General features: G+C 45.0%; 1 protein-coding gene across 4 annotated transcripts in view; it reads right to left on the bottom strand.

The window, feature by feature from the left end:
• Positions 1–23,739, bottom strand: part of COL15A1 (collagen type XV alpha 1 chain) — a 638,286-nt gene that overhangs the window by 481,421 nt on the left and 133,126 nt on the right. For all 4 annotated transcript variants that reach the window (XM_066579143.1, XM_066579144.1, XM_066579146.1 and 1 more), the window contains exon 4: positions 1,863–1,937. In XM_066579143.1, coding sequence (XP_066435240.1) covers positions 1,863–1,937 — 75 coding nt within the window. The remainder of the gene's footprint in view (positions 1–1,862; positions 1,938–23,739) is intronic.

A 23,739-nucleotide genomic window follows, 5' to 3' on the forward strand; every position in this document is an offset into this window, starting at 1 on the left:
AGACCTATAAATGTGAGTAAATGTGTGTTTTATACTGATGTATACATAGGCTTGAGAAAGGTGCATGCTGCACCGAAACGCGTTGCCTCTTTGTAAATTTGCTTTTATACAAATAAAACCGAAGAAACCATCTTGCTTCCTGCCAATTCCATCGGCGACTAAGAGGACCCAGAGGAGTCAGCACTTAGAGGAGGGGGCTTCTTGTTTTATACACCCCCCTCCTTTTGAGTAAGTGCCTTTCTATTCTATTTCATTTCCTTTTTTCCGTCCTCCACAGGACGGAGATTGTTTAAACTCCGCTTGACTTGTTGTAATCTTCACGAGCGCATAGCTTTTTTTACTGAAACCCTGCTGTTTGTTTTTATTGGGGGCTCACTCTCCTGGTGAGAGTCCCCCCTCATTGTCTTTGCAGCTCTCCTCCTGCACGGAGGATAGGAGATAAAGCACGTCTGAAGTCGGTGTAGTATCCGTTGGCGCTGTCTGATCCACTGTATATACATTCTGCAGAGGGACCTTAGTACATGCAGCCTGAGTAGAATCGAACACTCCTCTAAGTGTATACATATTTTATTCCTCGGTTACTCTAAAGTAACCATGACTTCATAAAATTTTCCATGCAAACAACACATAAACACCTGTATCAAATTAACTCGGACAAAGCCAGGTATATCAGCTAGTTTTATATATTAGAGTGCACCCTTGTTACAGTCCTAAGTATAAATAGATAATTATGTTAAGTATTAGCTTACGTGGACCCACTCTGGCACCACGCTCCTATTGTGACTACAACTTTTGCCTCCCATACATTTATCTTCTATTTCGTATTCCAGTCCAACATTTTGTGCTTGTTTTTCAAATAAAAAGTAACACTTGAGGAAAATACGTTTCACGTTAAGAATACAATATTTTTTATTTATTTACATTAAACATATGGAATGCTGTAAAATTATGCCGAAAATGCAAAAGGCCATAATAATGACATTGTTTTTCAAAGAGACTATGTCATCTTAAGGTCACAGACCTGAAGACATGCTGCAGTTTAAAGGGGTCGTGCCACCGTGAAATATATTCATTGCATAGATCCTAAAAATGTTTCAGTGAAGAGTTCTGACTCTTAGTTACATAAAATGACATTCTGTGGAGTTCATCTAATGAGGTGAGTGCCGATGGACACACATGCTCTGTGAGGGGTCAGTCACATGCGCGTGACTTAAAAAAAAAAAAAAAGGAAAAAAAATTGCACCTACAGAAGATAGAACAAATGGGTGGCAAAGGACATGATCACACGTTTTTTGGACGCGTGTAGTGTGAACGTTTTTACGCGCATATAAACGCCCGTGTAACTGAGTCCTAAGGATAAGTTCTTAAGCAACAGATTTGTTGTTGATTTCCCATAGCGGAAAAACCTGTATGAAAATCCAAGTGAAGATCAGCATCATTTGGCTCAGATTTTAATGCAGATCAACATCTGTGCTATGTTGGGCAGATTTTGGTGCAGATACTTCAATGGGTTCAATCTCGAATGTTTTTTTTGTGCACACATTTCATGAACGCACATAGAAAAGACACTGCTCTATTTGAACATGCGCAATCCCTCCATTATCAATGAACTGTGTGAAATTTTACTGATTCTTTTGTGTTATTTCCCAGTGTTTTCTGCCCTTAAATGCACATTTACACAAAATGCAAAGAAAAAAAAAATGCTAGTATTAGAACTTTACATTTCCTGACCGGACGGAACTGGACATAATTATTCATTTCTATATCCTGCATTTTTTTGGCAAATTGTTAACTAGAATCATTATTCAAAATTAAAATTTAGATCTAATCTTGCATGCCCTGCTGGTGCTTTGAAAACTTACATCTGGATCATCATCTTCACATTGATCCTCAGCTGCTCTTGGGTTTGGCTTCAATGATAATTGTTGAATAGAGCCCTACAGAAAAAGGGAAAATAAAGTTAGTCTGTTGCACTGTAGATTTTGAATACCAATTATATGCGCTCCGTATAGATCATGGAAATAAAGGACTTTATTTACACACTTGGGCAGCCTGTCCACCGGCGTTATTGCATTGCGTTACTAGCGGCGATAATCCGGCTGTGGGGACCACAGTGCACGCTTTCTATAGCGTTGCTATGGAAAGCGCAGCCCCCCCACCCCCTCCCCCGGTCCACTAGTGGAGAATCCTAGTGCTGTGAAGTGCTGCGATTCTCCGCGGTGAGCCTATCTATGGCTCCTGCTCCCGGGCGGCAGCTTCCCCGGCGGAGATCTGCTGTGGGATAACGCAACGCCTGTGGACACGTAGCCTAATGTAAACTGTTTTCGTAAACTCACATTTCCTGTAACACATCATGCTACCAAAGACTGCTGTGTAGCCCAGCGACCTCGTGCTGTTATTACATTAATTTACTGGGTTGGTGAGGTGTCTCGCGAGTTGCCAGGACCCTGAGACCGCAAGACATTCACTGAGGTTGGATGTTGTGTGATTTGCAGATTGTGGCGAGCTGCGCAAGGACTGTAAAGGACTGCAGTGTTTGCACGTAAAGGATGGCGGCAACAGTGCAGTTCCTCAGGTAATGAATACCATTATATGCATTGAGAGTCTCCTGAAAATCATTCTCAGAACCATAATTTGAAAGAACAGAGTAAGAGTTGGCAACGTCACATAAAAGGTGTCCCATGCCACCTATAGTTTAAATAGTCTCACATTCTGTATCTCTGTGAATATGATGGAAGAACTGTAGGCACCAACCACATATGTCTTGTGGGTCTCCATCGTTCAGCTTTGATTTCATATATTTAATCTGTAAGCTACATTTAAGTAGCTGCTGAATGGCATGTGAGTTCCTGTTAGTGAAGTAGGGTCCATTTATCAATATTGGGCACTATTGTGGCGATAGCTATTGAGCAAATCTTTAGACAATGTTATGTGGATAGTGTAGTCACCCAGTACTTCATCCTGGTCCCCTCCATAAATGTCATACATGTATGTCTTGCGCTGATGCACTGTGCAAAGCTGTCTTGTCATTTCCAGTATGTATGTTGCAAGGCTGCAGCACTTGTGAGGTTAGGCCTCATGTCCACTAGGAAATTCGGGCCCGCGCGGATTCTCCATGCAGAATCCCGCAGTGGGACCCTCCTTTCCCGGGGACATGAGGCCTGAAAATAGATTTTTCTTACCTGTCCGGATGCTGCGGGTTCCTGTCTGTCGCGGCCGGATCTTTCTCCCTGCCCGGCGCATGCGCCGTGCACTTTTTTTTTCCTTTTTGAACTCCTGCTCTCCCGCGCCAGAGAGCAAAAATTCACCTGCGGGTGTACCACGGGACCAGACGGCTTCCATAGGCTTCTATGGAAGCCTGCGGGAGACCTGCAGAAAATAGCGCATGCTGCATTTTCTCTCACGTGCGGGAGAAAACCAAATCCATTAAAATGCCATCCACGGGTGCAAATTACAATTTAATTGCCCGCGGATGGCCAATGGATCCCTATGGGCAAAATTGAATGCGGATTCCGCAGTGTAAATCCGCACCGGAATCCGCAATTCGTTTTTGCCAGTGGACATAAGGCCTAGATGTTTGATAAAATCCAAAGCCTTCATGTAAATGTATCAAGTCTGACATCTCATGTGTATGAGAGAGTTGATGAAAGTAAATGAAAGGGTCCATGTCTTCAGGAGTGTTGCTGTGCAGGAGGTCCAGACATGAGGGCACCTTCAGCCCTCATGTGTCGAAGAATGAAAGAAGAGGAGAGATTTCCCGCTTTGCTTGTGAACTGGATGTAAAGAGAGAGAGAGAGACAGGGAGAGAGAGAGAAAGAAAATGAATGAATCTTAGTTCTAATCTGTGTTTATTTAAGGCCAGTGCAGAGGAACTATCTTTTCTTTTTTTCCTACATGGCCGTCTGAAGTCTGGATCACCGTGTAGAGGTACATCCTATATTTGTCACATCCAAGAGTCTCCAGGGTGGAGGTACTGCGAGTCAATAATCTCTGTTCACACATGTGCATCTTTAAGTTTAGAAGAGCCATGTGGAGGTACTGCAAGTTTATAATGTCTGAAATCTGTTCATCTACCTGCACTGTGAAGTCTTTTATTGAACTGCCTTGTATTGTTCCACTTATTATTATGCAAGTAAAGTTAAAGGGGTTGTCTCGCGGCAGCAAGTGGGGTTATGCACTTCTGTATGGCCATATTAATGCACTTTGTAATGTACATTGTGCATTAATTATGAGCCATACAGAAGTTATTCACTTACCTGCTCCGTTGCTAGCGTCCCCGTCGCCATGGTTCCGTCTAATTTCGGTGTTTTCTTGCCTTTTTAGACGCGCTTGCGCAGATCCGTCTTCTCCCTTCTTCTCCCTTCGGCTCCGCTCGGCAGCATCGGCATTTTGGCTCCGCCCCCTTGTACGCATCATCGCGTAGCTCCGCCCCATGATGTGTGCCGGTTCCAGCCTCCTGATTGGCTGGAATCGGCACATGACGGGGCGGAGCTACGCGATGATGCGTACAAGGGGGCGGAGCCAAAATGCCGATGCTGCCGAGCGGAGCCGAAGGGAGAAGGGAGAAGACGGATCTGCGCAAGCGCGTCTAAAAAGGCAAGAAGACACCGAAATTAGACGGAACTATGGCGACGGGGACGCTAGCAACAGAGCAGGTAAGTGAATAACTTCTGTATGGCTCATATTTAATGCACGATGTATATTACAAAGTGCATTAATATGGCCATACAGAAGTGTATAGACCCACTTGATTTCGCGAGACAACCCCTTTAATACCGGGCTCTGACCATTCCCAGAGACCCATAGTACTAAAGAACTTTCTGTGGCTGCATTTCGTATCCCCCAAGGGTCATACCGGCAGATGCAGGAACAGTGGCGTCACGCGTGACAACTACAACCCCTGTTATCCAGTTTGGTGTGTCATTCCCTATCTTAGGGGTGTTTTAGGTGGACTGCAGTGCTACTCTGGCCTTGGCTGAGTGTGTCCCTCTGGAAAGGAGCATGGTTAGTGCCACCGTGGCAAGTCAGCACTTTATCCTCCCAGCTCCCCACGTATATCAGGTATCTGGGGTCTCCCTATGGGATGATGCAGATAGGAAAGTATTGTGGAGGAGGGCACAAAGTTATTCGTAATTCTGCCTGAAGCATTTACTGTCAGGCCTATATTGCTTCCTGAGCAACAAAAGGTAATAGTTACAAGCTGGCGTTATTGTGTAGGTACTGTATAGCTTTAGTCCAGGGGTCTCAATTGTCTCCTTGGCTTAGGCTGCGAACACTTTCAGGCATTTTGCATGTAATCAATACATTCTGCATTATACACATCAGTCATTTATATCACAAATATACTAAAACAAATGACATAAGCTTTGTTCCCATCTGGATCGAAGGCATCGTTCAAAGCCTTTGGTGCATATCTAGAATGAAATTCAGAAAAAAATAGTGCAGCATGACTGAAACCCAACAGAGGGGTCCACAGAGAGACATTCGATTTAGTGAAGTGTCATATTCAGTACTTCAATTATTTTTATTATTTGACTCCAATAACAAAGCCGAACAACAAAGTGCAAACAAGGCCTTATTTATCATCAGCAATACCCTATGTACAACAAACCTGACAACAAGAACTTAAAATCTAGCTTAGAATAGGTGAGTTTAGATTGTCAGGCCCAATGAAAGTGATGACAATCTGTATAGAATGCTATGAATATATAAAATCTTTAAGGAGTCTTTATTTAGCCAAACTAGACAGGTGTACAAAAATAGCAGGTATTAAAAATGCACATTTTGCTGGTACATCACAGTACATGAGAACAGAACGGAGGAAACATAACTTTCATGTATATGTGTGTACATTTCTCATAAAGCATACTCTTTGGCTATTCATTTTTACTTTACCTGTTAATAATAATAAGAACCAAAAGGGTCTAGGAGTCCAAGGATAACAGAAGAAAAACAACAACAACCCCAAGACCTCCCTCAACCCAAACAGCAACGTAGCGCGACTCTCAGGCCTTGTTCACACGAGCGGGTTTTTTTGCGCGCCTATGTGCGTGAAAAAAAAGTGCTCCTTGGAACACACGTAAACAGAAAAGGTTTGCGCATGAGACTTTGCCCGTTCACTGGAGTAGCTGCTCCACGAAGGTCCACTCATCACTGAACACTGATAGCACTATCACAGTGTTCAATGATGAGGTGACTGCAGTGGGGACAAAAGAATACCCTGCCACAGCAGTCACAGCTGTGGCAGAGGATTGCAAAGCTTTCCCATTGATTTCAATGGCGACAGCGCTGCTGCCGCCCCATTGGAAGCAATGCGATGAAGGCAACCCCTGCAGTGATTTTCAAGGAAGGGCTTGAAATATAAGCCCTTCCTTGAAAATCATCTCTAGCTTGTGTAAAAATTGGTGCATCTTGTCAGCAACACTAGCCAGCGAGACACGCCAGTGGGGGCCAGGTGACTATATATTTTTTTTACATTTTTGTTATAATTTTAGGGATGATTTTCAGGGAAGGGCTCATGTTTCAAGCCCTTCCCCGAAAATCATTGCAGTGGTTGCCTGCATCCCATCATTTGCAATGGGGCCACCGGCAGCACAAATACACGCATAAGGCATGAGGCATTAAGAAAAAAAAAAAATTATCAAGCGGATATCTCTCAACATATTCCCTCATAGCACCTAGACTAGTATCTCCGTTGCTGTCACAGGGGAGTTTACCCATTCCGCTGAAATTTGTATTAAACTTCTCTGGGCATTCTCTGGCCATTTAAAGAGGTTGTCCAGCCACACAGGGTAAAGTTTTGTTTTTTTTAATAAAAATGCTGCTTCCCTTTCACTAAGCATGGTAACACCCAGCACACAGGGGCTCAGACCGGCAGGCAGATCAGCTGGAATGTCAGTTTCTTACTTTGTAATCTGATGTTCAATGCAGCTTACAAAAATGGCTCCGCTGTGCTGCCTTCCCACAATGCCCTGCGCTCTCCCCCCTCTGTGCGTGCTTCCGATGGCAGCAAGAGACATGAAAAAGCAGGATTTCCTAGCCCCACCCACCTCTATTGAGCTGATCCACAGTCTCTCCCCGCCAAGGCCCGCCCCCTCTAAGTCCCTCTACAGTACAGCATGTCTTCCTGCTGTACAGTGTACTTAGAGGGGGCGTGGCCAGGAGAGACTGTCTGTTATACACTCATGGTTCAGGATAAAATCCTACCATGAGAGTAATCAGCAGCCATTCAGTATTGTGTAAAGTCAATGCAAAGGGGCAAGGGAAAGCGGAGGGAGAGCTCTCCTGCAGCCGCCCCACTGTGAAACAAGGCTACCTGCTTGACAGGCACCCCCCACAAGTAACACAGACAGCCCCCCTCCCCTGTGACAAGTAACACTGACAGCCCCCCAACCCGGACCCCCCTCCCGACGGCGACTAGTTGTCAGCACCCTGACCCCGACTAGTTGTCAACACCCCGACCCCCATCAACGACAAGATGTCAGCACCCAGACGGCGACTAGTTGTCAGCACCTTGACCCAACTGGTTGTCAGCACCCCGATGGCGACTAGTTGTCAGCACCCAGACCCCCGATGGCGACTAGTTGTCAACACCCCGAACCAAATAGTTGTCAGCACCCTGACCTCCGGTGGTGACTAGTTGTCAGCAACCCAACCCCTGGCAGCGACTAGTTGTCAGCATCCCGGCAGTGACTAGTTGTCAGCATCCCAACTCCCGCCACCATATTTCCTGCAGCAAATAGACCCTTTAGACCCAATTAGTCCCTCGTAAAAATCTAAAGACCCATGAGTCACTGGCCTTAAGGAAGGGGGATCCACCAAAGGAGGGCCTCAGGTAGCAATATTACCAGATCACCGAGAAAATCAGAAAAAGGATAGGGGTAGGGATACGGGAGTACGGCAGTAGGACAATTAGTAGGTCAGCCACAGCAAAAATTTTTAGTGTCTCATAGACAGCATTCAATTTTGCTTGAGCCAATATAGGACATCCCCCGGACTCTCAAGGAAATAAGAGCCATTGTTCATGATCAATTTTAGCCTCACAGGGTACAACATGGTGTAAACAAGCTGTTAAGAGCGTAGTGCTTTCTTTGCCACCTCTGCTGCACCTCCAAGGAAATGTCTGGTAAGACACGGACTGTTTGCCCTTAAACCTTTAGTGGATCCCTCTTGCAATTTAAGTTCCAGAACTTTCTCTCTATCTCTGTAGTTGATAAATTTGAATATATGTGGAGGGCCTTCAGTTGGCAGGGCCCTAGATAAGATACGGTGAGCCCTTTCCACACAAAATAGAGGTGAAAGAGTCTGAACCGTATGTCCGCTTGAGAAGCGATTCCAGAAAATCGCAAGGATTTTTGCCATCTGTTCCCTCCAGCAATCCCATGAATCGGAGGTTACACCGACGCAGCCGATTCTCTATGTCGTCTATTTTCTTTTGCTGCACCGCAATGCTGAAGATAAGGGTCTGTGCCCTGTCTGAGAGTTGTGTAGTGGTGTCTTCAGGTTAGAGACTCGGGTCTTAATCTTGGTTTTGTGTTCCTCCAGTGTTTGAACGTCCGCTCTCAGCAAACTAGAGTCCGACTGTGGGGAATCAATTTTCTTTGTTAGGGAAGAGCAGGACTCTGATTGTTTTAAGAACATCGGCAATAGTTGGGCCAGATACAGAAGGGGAAACTGGTGTGGTCCCCTCAGAGTGTGCGCTGTGGGCTACAGGGCTGATTCCATCAAGAATTCAATTAAGGCACTGGTCAGCTTGTGGACTATCAAGTATTGCAGGGGGAATTCAAAAGTAGATTAATGGTTTGTGCATAACTACTGACGCATAATCATGATGTAGTGATGCCAGCGAGGAACAGGACAAGAGTTAATGAATAGGTATAAATGGAACAGAGTTTGCACATTGTAAAACAAAAATAGCTGCAAGTATAGGTGAAATTGTGTTTTTCTCCTTCTCTGGCCCACAGATTCCAGCTTTATTAGTCAGATAGTGAGGAAAATAGGAGAAGGGGTAAGCAAGCGAAGTGTCCTAGAACATCATTCTGGACCCCTCCATAATTGTCATACATGTCTGTCTTATGTGGATGCACTGTTCAAAACGGTCATGTCTATTTTCTGTAGGTGTGTTGCACAGTTGCAGCATCTGAAGGGTTAACTCTTTTAAAATCATTGCCTGTGAGCTCTTCTGCATGTTGAATGTATCTATCTTAGTGTCATGTGACGGGGTGTGGATGAATCTATAAGTACAAGTGATTGGGTTCCAGAAAGGAGATCCATCTTGTCTGCTGAGGGGCACCCATCTTCCATCTGATGGTTTGCAACCACAGAGGCGCATGAGGGCACCATCAGCCGTTATGTTGCTAAAGATGGAGGAGAAAGAAAGACTAACCGTATTTGAAGCGCATGGGAGTGAGTGAGCCTAAGTGTTTCTTCCCCCAAAGTCCCATCACCAGAGAGCCTTTGTAAGTAACTACCTCTTCTAGTGACTATACGTTTTTCTATGACAGATGCAATAGCAGTGGCAGCATATCAGTGATGACAATTTATTATATCATAAAAAAGGCCACTTTTCAACCATAAAAAGGCTTTTATCAAGCCGGTATCCAACATGAGGGTGGCCAGCCCATATTCATATGTTTTTCTCCAACAAGATCAGTGCAGACGTCTACTAAACCTCTGAAGTAATCTTAAGTCTGTTTTATGATTCCTATGTGGCCGTCTGTAGTCTGGATCACCGTATAGTGGTACACCTTTAACTGACACCCACGCGTGCTAAAGTCTATGAGAGCAGTGTGATAATTACTGCCATTCTGTGGCCATTGACTTTCATGTCAAGTTGTTTGAATAATACTAATCTGCCTGCACTGTAAACTCTGCCTGCTGAAGTTTGTTGTATCATGTTTAAAAGTCACTAGTAAAGTTTTACCGGGCCTCTACTGTTCCGGAGGATCTGAGGTACTATGCACTTGTCCAGTGTTATTAATCCACCATGTATGAATGCCATTGTGTGGAACAGTGGCATCACTGACAACTACTACCCTCCTCATCCTGAGGACTACTGGCCCTATCCTATGCTGTGATTTGGAGTTGGCAAGTGCCACCGTGACAGGCCATGCACTACACCCTCCCAACTCTAGCCGTAGGTTTGGATAGTGGGCCATATCCTTTCCTCTGGTAACTCTTTCTGGGAATGTTAGAAGTTGGTGTGTCTCTCAGGACACGACAACAAAAGCTGGTGGTGACTCAACATTTATATGTTAGCCTGTTAACCTTATGGTTAGCCTGTTACAGCTTACCTCACAAACAGCATGATACTGCTGCCTTCATGTGCAGGATGTTGCAATAACTTGGCGTCCCAGGAATAGGATATAACCTAGTGTGCCTAATCAAATTGATGAACTGTTAAAACTTTATTTGGCGCACCCAAGATGGAATCCATCATAATGGCTCTCCCCAAAGCTCACTCCCGCCAAGAAATTCCCGCCAAACCCAATTGACACGAAAAAGACAACGCCCTGGCCTGGTGCAAAGTAGGGTACGGGGGCTACCCCTGCTTCATGGACTTGCTGGTGCCCACAGTGGTTGGAGCAAACTGCAGCTGCAGACTCCTAGGCACAAAGCATTATTGTCCAGACGAGCAGCAAAATGGAACCAACTTCCAGAACAAACAGGCCGCGCCGGGCTTCGGTAGCAGCGATTGAGCAAGTTCCTCAGAGGATTCCTGGGTACTGGGAGGAGGACCCGCAGATGGCAAAGCTACCTACCCTCGCTGCTCTAGAGGACTTGGAGGGCTCTACAAGGCCGGCCCCAATGCAGCATATTTTTCAGAACAACGGAGTGACTGCTCAGACATCCCAACCAGTATGGATCTTAACTCACCGGGGTTAGGCAGTTAGAGAATACATCCCGGAACTGCCGCATCCATTTATTATAATGTACGGCGATGCAAATTTCAGTTTTTACTTCGTGGGAGAAAGGCGGAATCCAGCCTGCTTGCTTCCTCAGACACCGCGGAGGAGACCCACTGCGTCTCTAACCATCAGTATGGACACTGCTTCCACCTCATCTACAACCAGTCTTCCAGAGCTGAAAAATGACAGTGAGTTGCCACCAGGAGGTGCTGCAGCAGGTGCGGCTGTGGCAAAGAACAGAGAGAATTGCTGGTATGAGCTGGGAAGAAGAGCGTTCATAAATGATGATTTCCTCTCTCAGCCATAGACTCTTTACGTAAGTTGTTTTTCACAGTTTTCCTGTTTTCCATACTTTATGCAAAAGTATCTAACGTACCAGAGACTGCAAAGTATTATTTTTCTCTCATGCTGAAGAAAGTATTATAAAGTTATGCAACATTTAAGTATATGTTGTGGTGGAAGTTAAAGGGGTTGTCTCGCGGCAAACATCAAAATTTTACATTAGCCCATTCCCCGTCACCCCCTGGCATAAAATAGCATTTTAAAGCGGTTTTTAAACCGCTTGCTACTCACCGATGTGATGAAAGATGAACTTATAAAATTCTTCTCCCAAGATGGCCGCCGGTCCTTTCCCAGGGATGCACTGCGGTTTTCTCCCATGGTGCACCGCGGGTCTTCTCCCATGGTGCACCATGGGCTCTGTGCGTTCCATTGCTGATTCCAGCCTCCTGATTGGCTGGAATCGACACACGTGACGGGGCGGAGTAACGCGATGATGCGTAGAAGGGGGCGGAGCCAGAACGCCGCTCGTGCCCGGACCGACCAGAAGGAGAAGACCCTTCTGCGCAAGCGCGTCTAAAAAAGCAAGAAGACCCCGAAATTAGACGGAGCCATGGAGACGGGGACGCTAGCAACGGAGCAGGTAAGTGAATAACTTCTGTATGGCTCATATTTAATGCACGATGTATATTACAAAGTGCATTAATATGGCCATACAGAAGTGTATAACCCCACTTCCTGCCGCGAGACAACCCCTTTAAAGTAAAAGGAGGATACACTTTAAAAGTTATATGCTAATGCGTTCCCTTAAAGGCCTTTCTCTTAAAGTCATTTTTTTTAAAGTCATTGCTCTTAAAGTCAATTTGCATATTTCAAGTAACTGCATATTCATATCTAATTAATGTCTAGTATAAAGTAATCAGTTTAATGCTAATTTCATGCAAATCCTAGTACAAGTCACCATGTGTTTGAGACTGCATGGATGGAATGAAAGGTCAATGTGTATGATTAGACTTCATTTGTGTACCCTTTAGCCCATTCTTCTTTGTTTGGAGCCCGTCACTAGCCTGTCTCAGAGGCGGGGCCTTCCTACCACTTTTTATACACTTGTCCAGTGTTATTAATCCACCGTGTATGAATGCCGGTGTGTGAAATGGTGGCATCACAAGCTGACCACTACTACCCCCCCCCCCCATCCTGAGGACTACTGGTCCTATCATATGCTGCGGTAACTCCTTCCGGGAACAGGAGTTTGGCACCGCACAAGCACCTTCACCCCTCTGCACTGGGGTCCTTCACATGCAGGGGCACTCTGTCACAGTGTGTTACTGTCCTTTTTTCCCTCTTCCTCCCCTTCACCATGTTTTATTTTCCCCTTCCCTTCTCTCTCCATGTCCCTGTTCACTCCCCTCCAGTAGGAGGAGTGCTCTTTCCCATCCGCCTGTTGCAATACGGCGGCCACCCAGCAGGGAGGTGGGGCTTCAATGCATCACGGGAACCGAACCTGTCTCAAGGTCAAGGCACCTGGGCAGCACTGGCCTTGCCACACAGGAGAGCTGAGGCAGCAGATAATAATCCCAATTTTGATAACATCTTTGGGTATTGTAGTCTGCCCATTCCATTAATTACTTAGTTGCCAGCCTTTGTACCTGCTTAAGCTCTGATATGTCATTCTTGAGTAGCAGTGCCCAAAACTGTGCGCAATATTCCATGTGTCGTCTGAACAGTGATTTGTAAAAATTAAGAACAAGGTTCTTGTTACTTGCCCTTAGACCATTTTTGATACACCTCATGATCCTATTTGCCACTCACAGGAAGTATTTAAGATGCTTTTAAACATTTCCCAATTATTGTCTGTACTCTTATTTTTGAGGACAATATCCCAGTCAATAAGGTTAAGGGTATCTCTGAGCTGATAGAATATGGCCTAAAGTTTAGTATTTTTGTAGCTGAAACTCTCCCTTGAAGGACAAGTGCAAATGTATTAAATTGCTAGTACTTATTAAGAAATTATAGTACCAGTGTTTCTGGTGGCACAATGCACCACACAGCTCTGCTACATCCACGTCATGAACACACAGTTCTGGTACATAGGTGTGTGACAGAAAAACACAGCTGCACTACATGACATGCACGGCACAGACACAGCTCTGCTACATGACATGCGCGACACAGACACAGCTCTGCTACATGACATGCGCGACACAGACACAGCTCTGCTACATGACATGCGCGACACAGACACAGCCCTGCTACATGACATGCGCGACACAGACACAGCCCTGCTACATGACATGCGCGACACAGACACAGCCCTGCTACATGACATGCGCGACACAGACACAGCCCTGCTACATGACATGCGCGACACAGACACAGCCCTGCTACATGACATGCGCGACACAGACACAGCCCTGCTACATGACATGCGCGACACAGACACAGCCCTGCTACATGACATGCGCGTCACAGACACAGCCCTGCTACATGACATGCGCGACACAGACACAGCCCTGCTACATGACATGCGCGACACAGACACAGCCCTGCTACATGACATGCGCGACACAGACACAGCCCTGCTACATGACATGCGCGACACAGACACAGCCCTGCTACATGACATGCGCGACACAGACACAGCCCTGCTACATGACATGCGCGACACAGACACAGCCCTGCTACATGACATGCGCGACACAGACACAGCCCTGCTACATGACATGCGCGACACAGACACAGCCCTGCTACATGACATGCGCGACACAGACACAGCCCTGCTACATGACATGCGCGACACAGACACAGCCCTGCTACATGACATGCGCGACACAGACACAGCCCTGCTACATGACATGCGCGACACAGACACAGCCCTGCTACATGACATGCGCGTCACAGACACAGCCCTGCTACATGACATGCGCGTCACAGACACAGCCCTGCTACATGACATGCGCGTCACAGACACAGCCCTGCTACATGACATGCGCGTCACAGACACAGCCCTGCTACATGACATGCGCGTCACAGACACAGCCCTGCTACATGACATGCGCGTCACAGACACAGCCCTGCTACATGACATGCGCGTCACAGACACAGCCCTGCTACATGACATGCGCGTCACAGACACAGCCCTGCTACATGACATGCGCGTCACAGACACAGCCCTGCTACATGACATGCGCGTCACAGACACAGCCCTGCTACATGACATGCGCGTCACAGACACAGCCCTGCTACATGACATGCGCGTCACAGACACAGCCCTGCTACATGACATGCGCGTCACAGACACAGCCCTGCTACATGACATGCGCGTCACAGACACAGCCCTGCTACATGACACGCGCGTCACAGACACAGCCCTGCTACATGACACGCGCGTCACAGACACAGCCCTGCTACATGACACGCGCGTCACAGACACAGCCCTGCTACATGACACGCGCGTCACAGACACAGCCCTGCTACATGACATGCGCGTCACAGACACAGCCCTGCTACATGACATGCGCGTCACAGACACAGCTTGAAAGGGACCTGCAGGGTCATGTGGTCCAACCCAGTGCTCAGTGCAGGATTCACTAAATCATCCCAGACAGATATTTGTCCAGCCTTTGTTTGAACACTTCCATTGAAAGAGAACTCGCCACCTCCTGTGGTAACCTGTTCCACCTATTGATCACCCTTACTGTCAGAAAGTTTTTTTTTAATATTGATTCTGTGTCTTCTCTCTTTCAGTTTCATCCAATTGCTTCTAGTTTTTCCTTGGGCAAATGAGAATAGGACTGATCCCTCGGCACTGTGACAGCCCTTCAGATATTTGTAGACCGCTATTAAGTCTTCTCTCAGCCTTCTTTTTTGCAAGCTAAACATTCCCAGATCCTTTAATTGTTCCTTATAGGACATGATTTGCAGACTGTTCACCATCTTGGTAACTCTTCTCTGAACTTCCTCCAGTTTGTCTATGTCTTTTTTAAAGTGGGGTGCCCAGAACTGGACACAGTAATCCAGATCAGGTCTGACTAAGGTAGAGTAGAGGGGGATAATTACCTCACGTGATCTAGACTTTATGCTTCTCTTAATACATCCCAGAATTGAATTTGCCTTTTCATAGAATCATAGATTCTTTAGCTGCTGCATCACATTGTTGACTCATGTTCAGACTATGATCTATTAGTATACCCAAGTCTTTTTCTCACGTGCTGCTTAGCCCAATTCCTCCCATTCTGTATGTGCTTTTTTCATTTTTTCCCCCCAGATGTAGGACTTTGCATTTCTCCTTGTTAAATACCATTCTGTTAAGGCACATTTACACGGGCAGATAATCGCTCAAAGGACAGTTTCCCCAAAAAACCTTTCAATAAGTATGGTATGAGATACTTTATTAAATGCTTTACTAAAGTCAAGATATACTATATCCACTGCATTTCCATGATCAACCCATGGTAAACAGAAAGAGGGAGGGGTTTGTCTGTATGTTAAATCATACTTAATGGTGAGGCTGCGAGAAGATAAAGGTGTAGGAGATGAACACATGGAATCTCTGTGGGTAGAAATACAGGGAGAAGAATATAGGCCACCAAAAGCAACAGAGGAAACTGAAAGCTTATTATTAAGGCAGATAGAAGAGGTGTTAAACCGCAATGAAGTAACTATTATGGGGGACTTTAATTATCCGGATATAATATAGGAAAACAAATGCTGCAAATCTCACAAGGGTGATAAGTTCCTGAGAACAATTAAAGATAACTAACTTATCCATTTGGTGCAGGAGCCAACTAGAGGGAGGGCCGCTCTGGACTTAGTACTAACTAACTAACAAACCGGACCGAATAAAGGGGGTACAGGTTGAGCGGCACTTCGGAAATAGTGACCATAATATAAGTAATTTCCAGCTGTCATTCAATAAGACACCTTACTAGGGAGCGACAAAAATAAACTTTAGTAGAGCAAAATTTGTTCATCCTCAAAAATATCAGTACAGACAACAAATGGGAAAAGTTTAAAAACATCCTAATGAAAGCAATTCATACCCTTTAACCTCTTCCCGCTCCAGGGCGTAAGTTTAAGTCCTGGCAGCGGGGTACTTGCGCTATCCCGCAGGGGCAGCCAGCTGTTAGTCATAGCCGGCCTCCAGCTGAAACAGCGGGGGCGCCCCTCACTGTTAACCCCTTCCCTGCCGCGATCTCAATAGATCGCGGCATGGGAAGGGTTCACAGAGGGAGCGCGCTCCCTTGGTGAAGTTGCCAGGCTCTGGCGATATAATAGCCCTGCCATGCCTTATCACAGCGATCATAAGTGCTGTGCTGCAAGCCCCTCAGAGGGGCTCAAATTGTGTAAAAAAAAAAAAAAAAAAAAGATATTAAAAATAAATAAAGAAGAATGTAAAAAAAAAAAGTTTAAAAAATCCTTTTTTTTATGCTTTTTCTCATATTAGCATAAAAAAAGGTTAAAAAAAATTAAAACCCCACATACTTAGTATTGTCACATCCGTAACGACATGTACAATAAGTTGCACATGCTTCTGACTATGCACGGACAAAAGCGTTGAAAAAAATGAGGCAAAATGCTAATTTTTAGCATTTTGCCTCCCTAAAAACGCAATAAAAGTGATCAAAAAAGCCGTATGTACCCCAAAAAGGTACCAATAAAAACTACAGCTCATCTCGCAAAAAATAATCCCTCATAGAGCTCTGTACATAGAAAAATAAAAAAGGTTACAGGACTTTGAATGCAGTGATTTAGAAAAAAAAAATGATTTAAAAAAAAAAAAAGGGTTTTTTTTGCAGAAAAGTGGAAAAACTTAAAAAAAGTAAGAATTTTGGTATCGTTGTAACTGTACCGACCCGCAGAAAAACTGGATTGTGTCATTTATGCTGCACGATTAATGCTGTAAAAAAAAAATCTATGGCAGAATTGATGCGTTTTCTCTCCCTGCTATCATAAAAAAATAATAAAAGTTTTACAATATAGTCTATGTACCCAAAAATGGCACCAATTAAAACTACAGTTCGCCACGCAAAAAACAAGCCCTTATACGGCTGTATCGACGGAAAAATAAAAAATTTATGACTTTTGAAAAATGGAGAAGAAAATCTGCCAAAAATCGTTGTGTCCTTAAGCCCAAAATAGGACAGGTCATTAAGGGGTTAAAGAAAAAAGAACCGCAAGTAGAAGGAAACCAATGTGGCTCGACAAGACTGTAAGGGGGGCAATAAACAAAAAAAGAAAGCGTTTAAACTATTAGCCCTTTCCAATCCAATGTCGGGCCTGCCCCGACATCATCATTTCCCTCCACAGCTCCGATGTCAGGACAGGCCCGACACTGCGGTGCAGGAGTGCATCTGCACCCGATCGTCAGACACATCGGGTGCAGATGCACTCCGGCACTGGTCCTCATCGAGGACCCCCGAGAAGAAGGCAAAAAGGGTTTTTAACCCTTTCTGCCTTCTCCTTTACGCATTATATAGCGCTCAATTAGCGCTATGTAATGCAGGAGATTCCGCCCGACGATCATGTGACCGCTGGTGTCACCTGACCCCCAGCGGTCACATGAACGCCGAGTCGGGAGCCTGCACAGTGGGGGGACCTGCTTACCGGTCTGGCGTTTTCCGCATTCTCCCTTCTGCCTCCCGGCCGTGCGATCATGTGACCGCTGGGTGCCACCTGACCCCAGCGGTCACATGATCGCCGAGCCGGCAGGCAGAAGAGAGAATGCGGAAGACGCCAGACAGGTAAGCAAGTCCCCCCACAGTGCAGTGAGCACCTGCACCCTCCTGAACTCTGTCAGTTCAGGAGGGTGCAGGGAAATTTATTTTTTTTCATCCATTCTCCCCAGGAATTTATTTGGAGCTGGGGAGAATGGATGAGAAAAAATAATTGGTTTGGAAAGGGTTAAAACAAGAAGGCAACGGAGAAGCGCTAAAATCATACAGGGGGAAAAAAAACAAAATTTGTAAAGAAAATATTTAAATTGCTAAGGAGGAGGCAGAAAGACTGATCGCCAAACAGAGCAAAAATATCCCTAAACTATTCTTCAACTATATTAATAGCAAACAGATTTGCACTGAGAGCACTGGCCCTTTAACGAATAATGCAGGAAAAATCATAGAAGACGATGGTTTCTTTTCACGTGTATTCATGAACGAAAAGGAAATGTCACACGAGATGCAGGGGAATAAAACGAACCCTCCGCTACATATTGCATACCTAACACAGGAGGAAGTGCAGAGCCAGCTACAGAGGATTAAAATCGATAAATCGCCGGGTCCAGATGGAATATACCCCAGGATTCTAAGGAAACTAAGTGATGCGATAGCTAGACAACTATTTCATGACAGTGACACCATCAAAGGTCCTGTAAGCATACAGCTACTGTCATGCTCTGCATGTTTCATGCTGTAGGACCTGTAATGACATCACCAGCATTTGATCAGGGGTGGAGCATGAGAAGTACTCACTCACACATTAACGGACAAGTGCTCATTAGTAGTTTGATGGTCACCATTTCCCAGGTGCCCGCCAACCTGCACCCTTGTTATTTTGTCAAGTTTAAAATGGCCATCCCTCTAGTCAGGTCCTGAACAAGTTGAGCAAGTTAATTATGTTGAGCAATTAACAGAAAGTTGTTATCTTTGTGAGATCCGCAGGTTTCGGCTTCCCAGTTTTATATCCAGATAGTTAAAGTCCCACATCATAATTACCTCATTGTGATTTGCCTCAGTTGTAGAAATTTAGTGGTTTCTGTTATATTTAGTGGCCTACCGAAAACCTCTATGAGAATTTTGTTATTTTTCCCTCCATGTATTTCCACTCAGAGACTCGACATGTTCATCTCCCTCACATATACCTTCTCATAATTTGGGCTTTAAACAGGACTTTAGAAAACAAAGACAAACTTTTTAAGCCAATGACCACAGACAGATTATCGCAGTGGAATCCGTGGCCAGAAACCCACCGCAGATTCCGCTGCAATAGCCGTCCACAGACATGCTGTACTAAATGATTCTTCCATGTCCACAAGTGGAAACCAGCTGTGATTTTCCGCTTTCAGGGGAGAATCACAGCATCTTGTTTTTTGTGTGGAAAAATACATGGACAGCTTCTATTGCAGTCAATGAAAGCCGTCCGGCTCACAGGAATATAAGTCACCGCCCAGCACCGGTGCATCATACGCTGCACTATGCATGCACGCTGGATGGTGGACGCCATGTCGGATTCTGCTGCAATATTCCACTGGCGGAATCCAACAGGGATGTGGGCATGAGGCCTTCCCGCATTCCAGTTTTTATGATCTTTTCTGAACAGACTGTAACCTTGTAAATTCACTGCTCAGTCACAGCTTTCATCCAAACAGGTTTCTGGTATTTCCACTATGTTATAGTTTTCCTCAGACATTATTACTTCCAGTTTGTCTACTTTTTTGGTCAGACTTCTAGCATTAATCACAATACAATTTAGAAGTTTGATTATTTTATATATTATGTGTATTCCTATTATCTGCTCTGCCATTTATAACTGTAGTAATCCCTCCCACCACACCTCCCCCATTCCCATTACTTAGTCCTAGGTCAGTGTCTACACTGTCTTCCCCTCTATCTCTCCATGTTTTTCACCCTTCAGTCCCTAGTTGAAACACTCTTCCAGCTTATCCCTACGGTAGAGCCTCTAGCCAACAAAAGAGTCAGCCCAGTTCTCCAGGAACTCAAACCGCTGCTTCCTGCACCAACTCTTTAGCCACTTGTTTACCTTCCTAATCTCACGTTGTCTTTCTGGAGTGCCACAGGTAGCATTTCAGAAAATACTACTTTGGAGGTCATTGCCCTAAACTTACTGACTAGGTTCCTGAAATAGTTTTTAAAGGACATTCCACCAACCTTTAACTCTTTGATTGGTGCCAATGTGTACCACGAATCTGGATCCTCACCAGAAATTCCCTCCCAGTAATCTGGCAACTCGATCCATAATGTGTTGAACCCGAAAGACAACCCACCGTTCGACGATCTCAGTCTTTGTGGTGGATTTCCCTGTCTGCCCCCTAATAATTGAGTCTCCCACTACCAGGACTTGTCTAGCCTGGCTTGTGCTCCTATTCCCCTTCTTACTGAATGTATTAAATGAAGTTTCTTATCAAATGTCCCAGCATAGAGTTGTACTTTACGGAATACATGTGCCAGGCAACAAGAATACTGTTACAGCAGTATCTGTTGCAGTCAGCAGTTATAGCAGCATGCATTGCCCCTGCAACATTGAAGGCTACAGGCGGAATTCTTAAAAATTACTCTCAATATGAATTGTCTATTTTTACATTAGTAAGTTTTGAATATGCTTAAAAAGATATATAAGGTAATCTGAATGGTTTGTGTACAATTACAGTACTATCATAGTATAAACTATGATTTGTAGCATTCGATTGATCCACATATTACTGCGGACCAAGTGCTTGCAGAATCCTCAATTTTTATCGGTCGCATTCTTATTGATTTTAGGATAGTAAACTGCCAGCCTGCGATTAGAAACTCTTAGAAATTATTTCTTTCTTGCTCAAAGTGTTATTAGACACTGACCTCTGTATGAATTTTCTGTATTATGTAGCATGAAGGGATGTAGGGTCTGCAGATAATACTGCATAGTAGGTGGTATCTGATAGAATTCCTCACCAACCTATGTGATCGGATCCTGCCCTACTATTCTACCACTCTTATCAGTATTCCTAATAACTGTATCTTTATTATTCAGCAATGTTTTCAGAGCTTTTATTACAAGTACTCACAGCTTAACTAATGATGTAGAGACAAGGGAAAAAGATTTCTCAATGTAACTATGTTTATGATGCAGGGTAAAAAATGCGACCCAGGTTTCAGATTAGTAGATATTGAGGGCAGGGACATAGAAGAAACAATAGACTGTATTTCAATCGGCATTGCTATACCGCTGTCTACAGCTAGGCTCTGGTGTAGTGGCCCAGAGTTAACGGGGCCTCTCCATAAGTGTGAATGTGTTTGGCGTGTTGTACAAGCCACAGCATTTTGACAGGTGTTTTATTCAAAAGGGATACACATGCAATTTGACACGTTTTGGCTCATAGGTGATCCTCCTGCAAAGGATCGTTACCTTGCCGTGGTGCTGGAGCTTGAGCACCTCAATGACGCCATGAGCGAAACTGTGAAGGGACACCCAACGGGAAGGTCATGATGGAGAGGTCAGACTAAATACGATCTCGGGGGAAAGCTATGGCAACCCACCCCAGTATTCTTGCCACGAAAACTAAATGCTTCAGTTCAAACAGAGATATGTCGGTATACCATCGGAAGATGGGACTCCCAGGTCAGAGGATGGTCAAAATGCTACTGGGGAGGAACAGAGGATAAGTTCAACTGAAGCCGAACGGCCGACGGTGCTGATGGTGAACGACGAATCCGATGTTCTAAAGTTCAACACACTATAGGAACCTGGAATGTAAAATCAATGAATCACGGCAAATTGGACGTGGTTATTGGTGAGATGTCTAGATTAAATATAGACATTGTGCGTGTCAGTGAACTGAAGTGGACTGGAATGGGCCACTTCACAACAAATGACCACCAGATATACTACTGTGGAGAAGAGGACCACCAGATATACTACTGTGGAGAAGAGGACCACAGAAGAAATGGAGTAGCCTTCATAATTAATAATAAAGAATCTAAAGCAGTGCTTACATACAATCCAAAAAATGATAGAATGATCTCAATTCGAGTTCCAGGTAAGCCATTTAACATTACAGTGATCCAAATATACGCCCTGACCACAGCTGCTGAATAAGCCGAAGTAGATCAGGTCTATGAGGATCTGCAGCACCTACTGGATAATACACCAAAAAGAGACATTGTTTTCATTACAGGAGATTAGAATGCCAAGGAGGGTAATCACCATTTTCGTAATGAATATGCAGTGGAGGTGATGAATAGATTTAGGGGACTGGATTTAACAGATAGGGTCCCAGAAGAACTTTGGGGAGTAGTTCGCAACATTTTTTAGGAGGCGGTAGCAAAGAACGTCCCAAAGAAAAAGAAAACCGAGAAGGCAAGATGGTTATCTGCTGAGACATTGGAAGTAGCCCAAGAAAGAAGGAAAGCAAAAGCAAACAGTGATAGGTGGAGATATACCCAATTAAATGCACAATTCCAGAGGTTAGCCACAAGGGATAATAAACTATTTTTAAACAAGCAATGCATGGAAGTGGAAGAAGAATAGGAAGGACGAAAATCAGAAACACAGGGGGTAAATTTCAGGCAAAAATAGGCATGATCAAAAACAAAGATGACAAGGATCCAACAGAAGCAGAAGAGCTCAAGAGAAGATGGTAAGAATATACGAAAGATCTGTATACGAAGGATAACAATATCGAGAATAGCTTTGACGGTATGGTCAGTGAATTAGAACCAGACATTCTAAGGAGTGATGTTGAATGGGCCTTCAGAAGCATTGCTAATAATGCAGCAGGAGACAACGGTATCCCAGTTGAACTGTTTAAAATCTTGAAAGATGATGCTGTCAAGGTAATGCATGCCATATGCCAGCAAATATGGAAAACACAAGAATGGCCATCAGATTGGAAAAAAATTGACTTTTTTGTTTAGCTTGCAAAAACTAAGGCTGAGAAGAGACTTGGGCTAAGCAGCAGCACATGTGAAAAAGATTTGGGTATACTAATAGATCATAGACTGAACATGAGTCAACAATGTGATGCAGCAGCCAAAAAGGCAAACACAATTCTGGGATGTATTAAGAGAAATATAGAGTCTAGATCACGTGAGGTAATTATCCCCCTCTTCTCCTTATTAGTCAGACCTCATCTGGATTACTGTGTCGAGTTCTGTGCATCCCACTTTAAAAAAAGACATAGACAAACTGGAGCAAGTTCAGAGAACAGTTACCAAGATGGTGAGCAGTCTGCAAATCAAGTCCTATGAGGAACGGTTAAAGGATCTGGGAATGTTTAGCTTGCAAAAAAAAAAAAAAAAGGCTGAGAGCATACTTAATAGCGGTCGGTATTAATGTCTCTTGACGCCACCAGGAAGTACTGGTGGAGACAAGATTGACAGCTGTGTCACGCCCCCTGAACCTGATAGGTTGCAAAGCTGTCTCCCCAGCAAGTCCTGGCAGCCGACTAGAATTCTGCTCTCACCTCTTGGCTCCCGGCAGTGATCGAAAAACATGGCTGCTGGCTGCAGGGGCGCCTGCCACACCGTGTGTAAGACTTTCCGCTCTTCCTGCTGCACTTTTATATTCCCCGGCGGCTGTAAGTTTGCACCTGCGGTCCTGATGCTGCTGATTTGTGGCCGGCAGTTTGGCTGAGGTGGTCATTATCCCCGCTGGCAGGCCAGTATCCATGGGCAGTTGCAGCTCCCACACCCCTCTCCAAGGCTCCCCGCTGCAGCTGTATACTCCCCGCCGGCTGTGGCGTCGGACATGCGCTCCTTGTACCTCCCCTGCTGTTGGACGGCACATGTGACCGCTGCTATCGTCCGTGCGGCTGGTCATGCACTGCGAGAGTAGGCAG

Source organism: Eleutherodactylus coqui, chromosome 9, assembly GCF_035609145.1.
Source record: "Eleutherodactylus coqui strain aEleCoq1 chromosome 9, aEleCoq1.hap1, whole genome shotgun sequence".
NCBI lineage: Eukaryota > Metazoa > Chordata > Amphibia > Anura > Eleutherodactylidae > Eleutherodactylus > Eleutherodactylus coqui.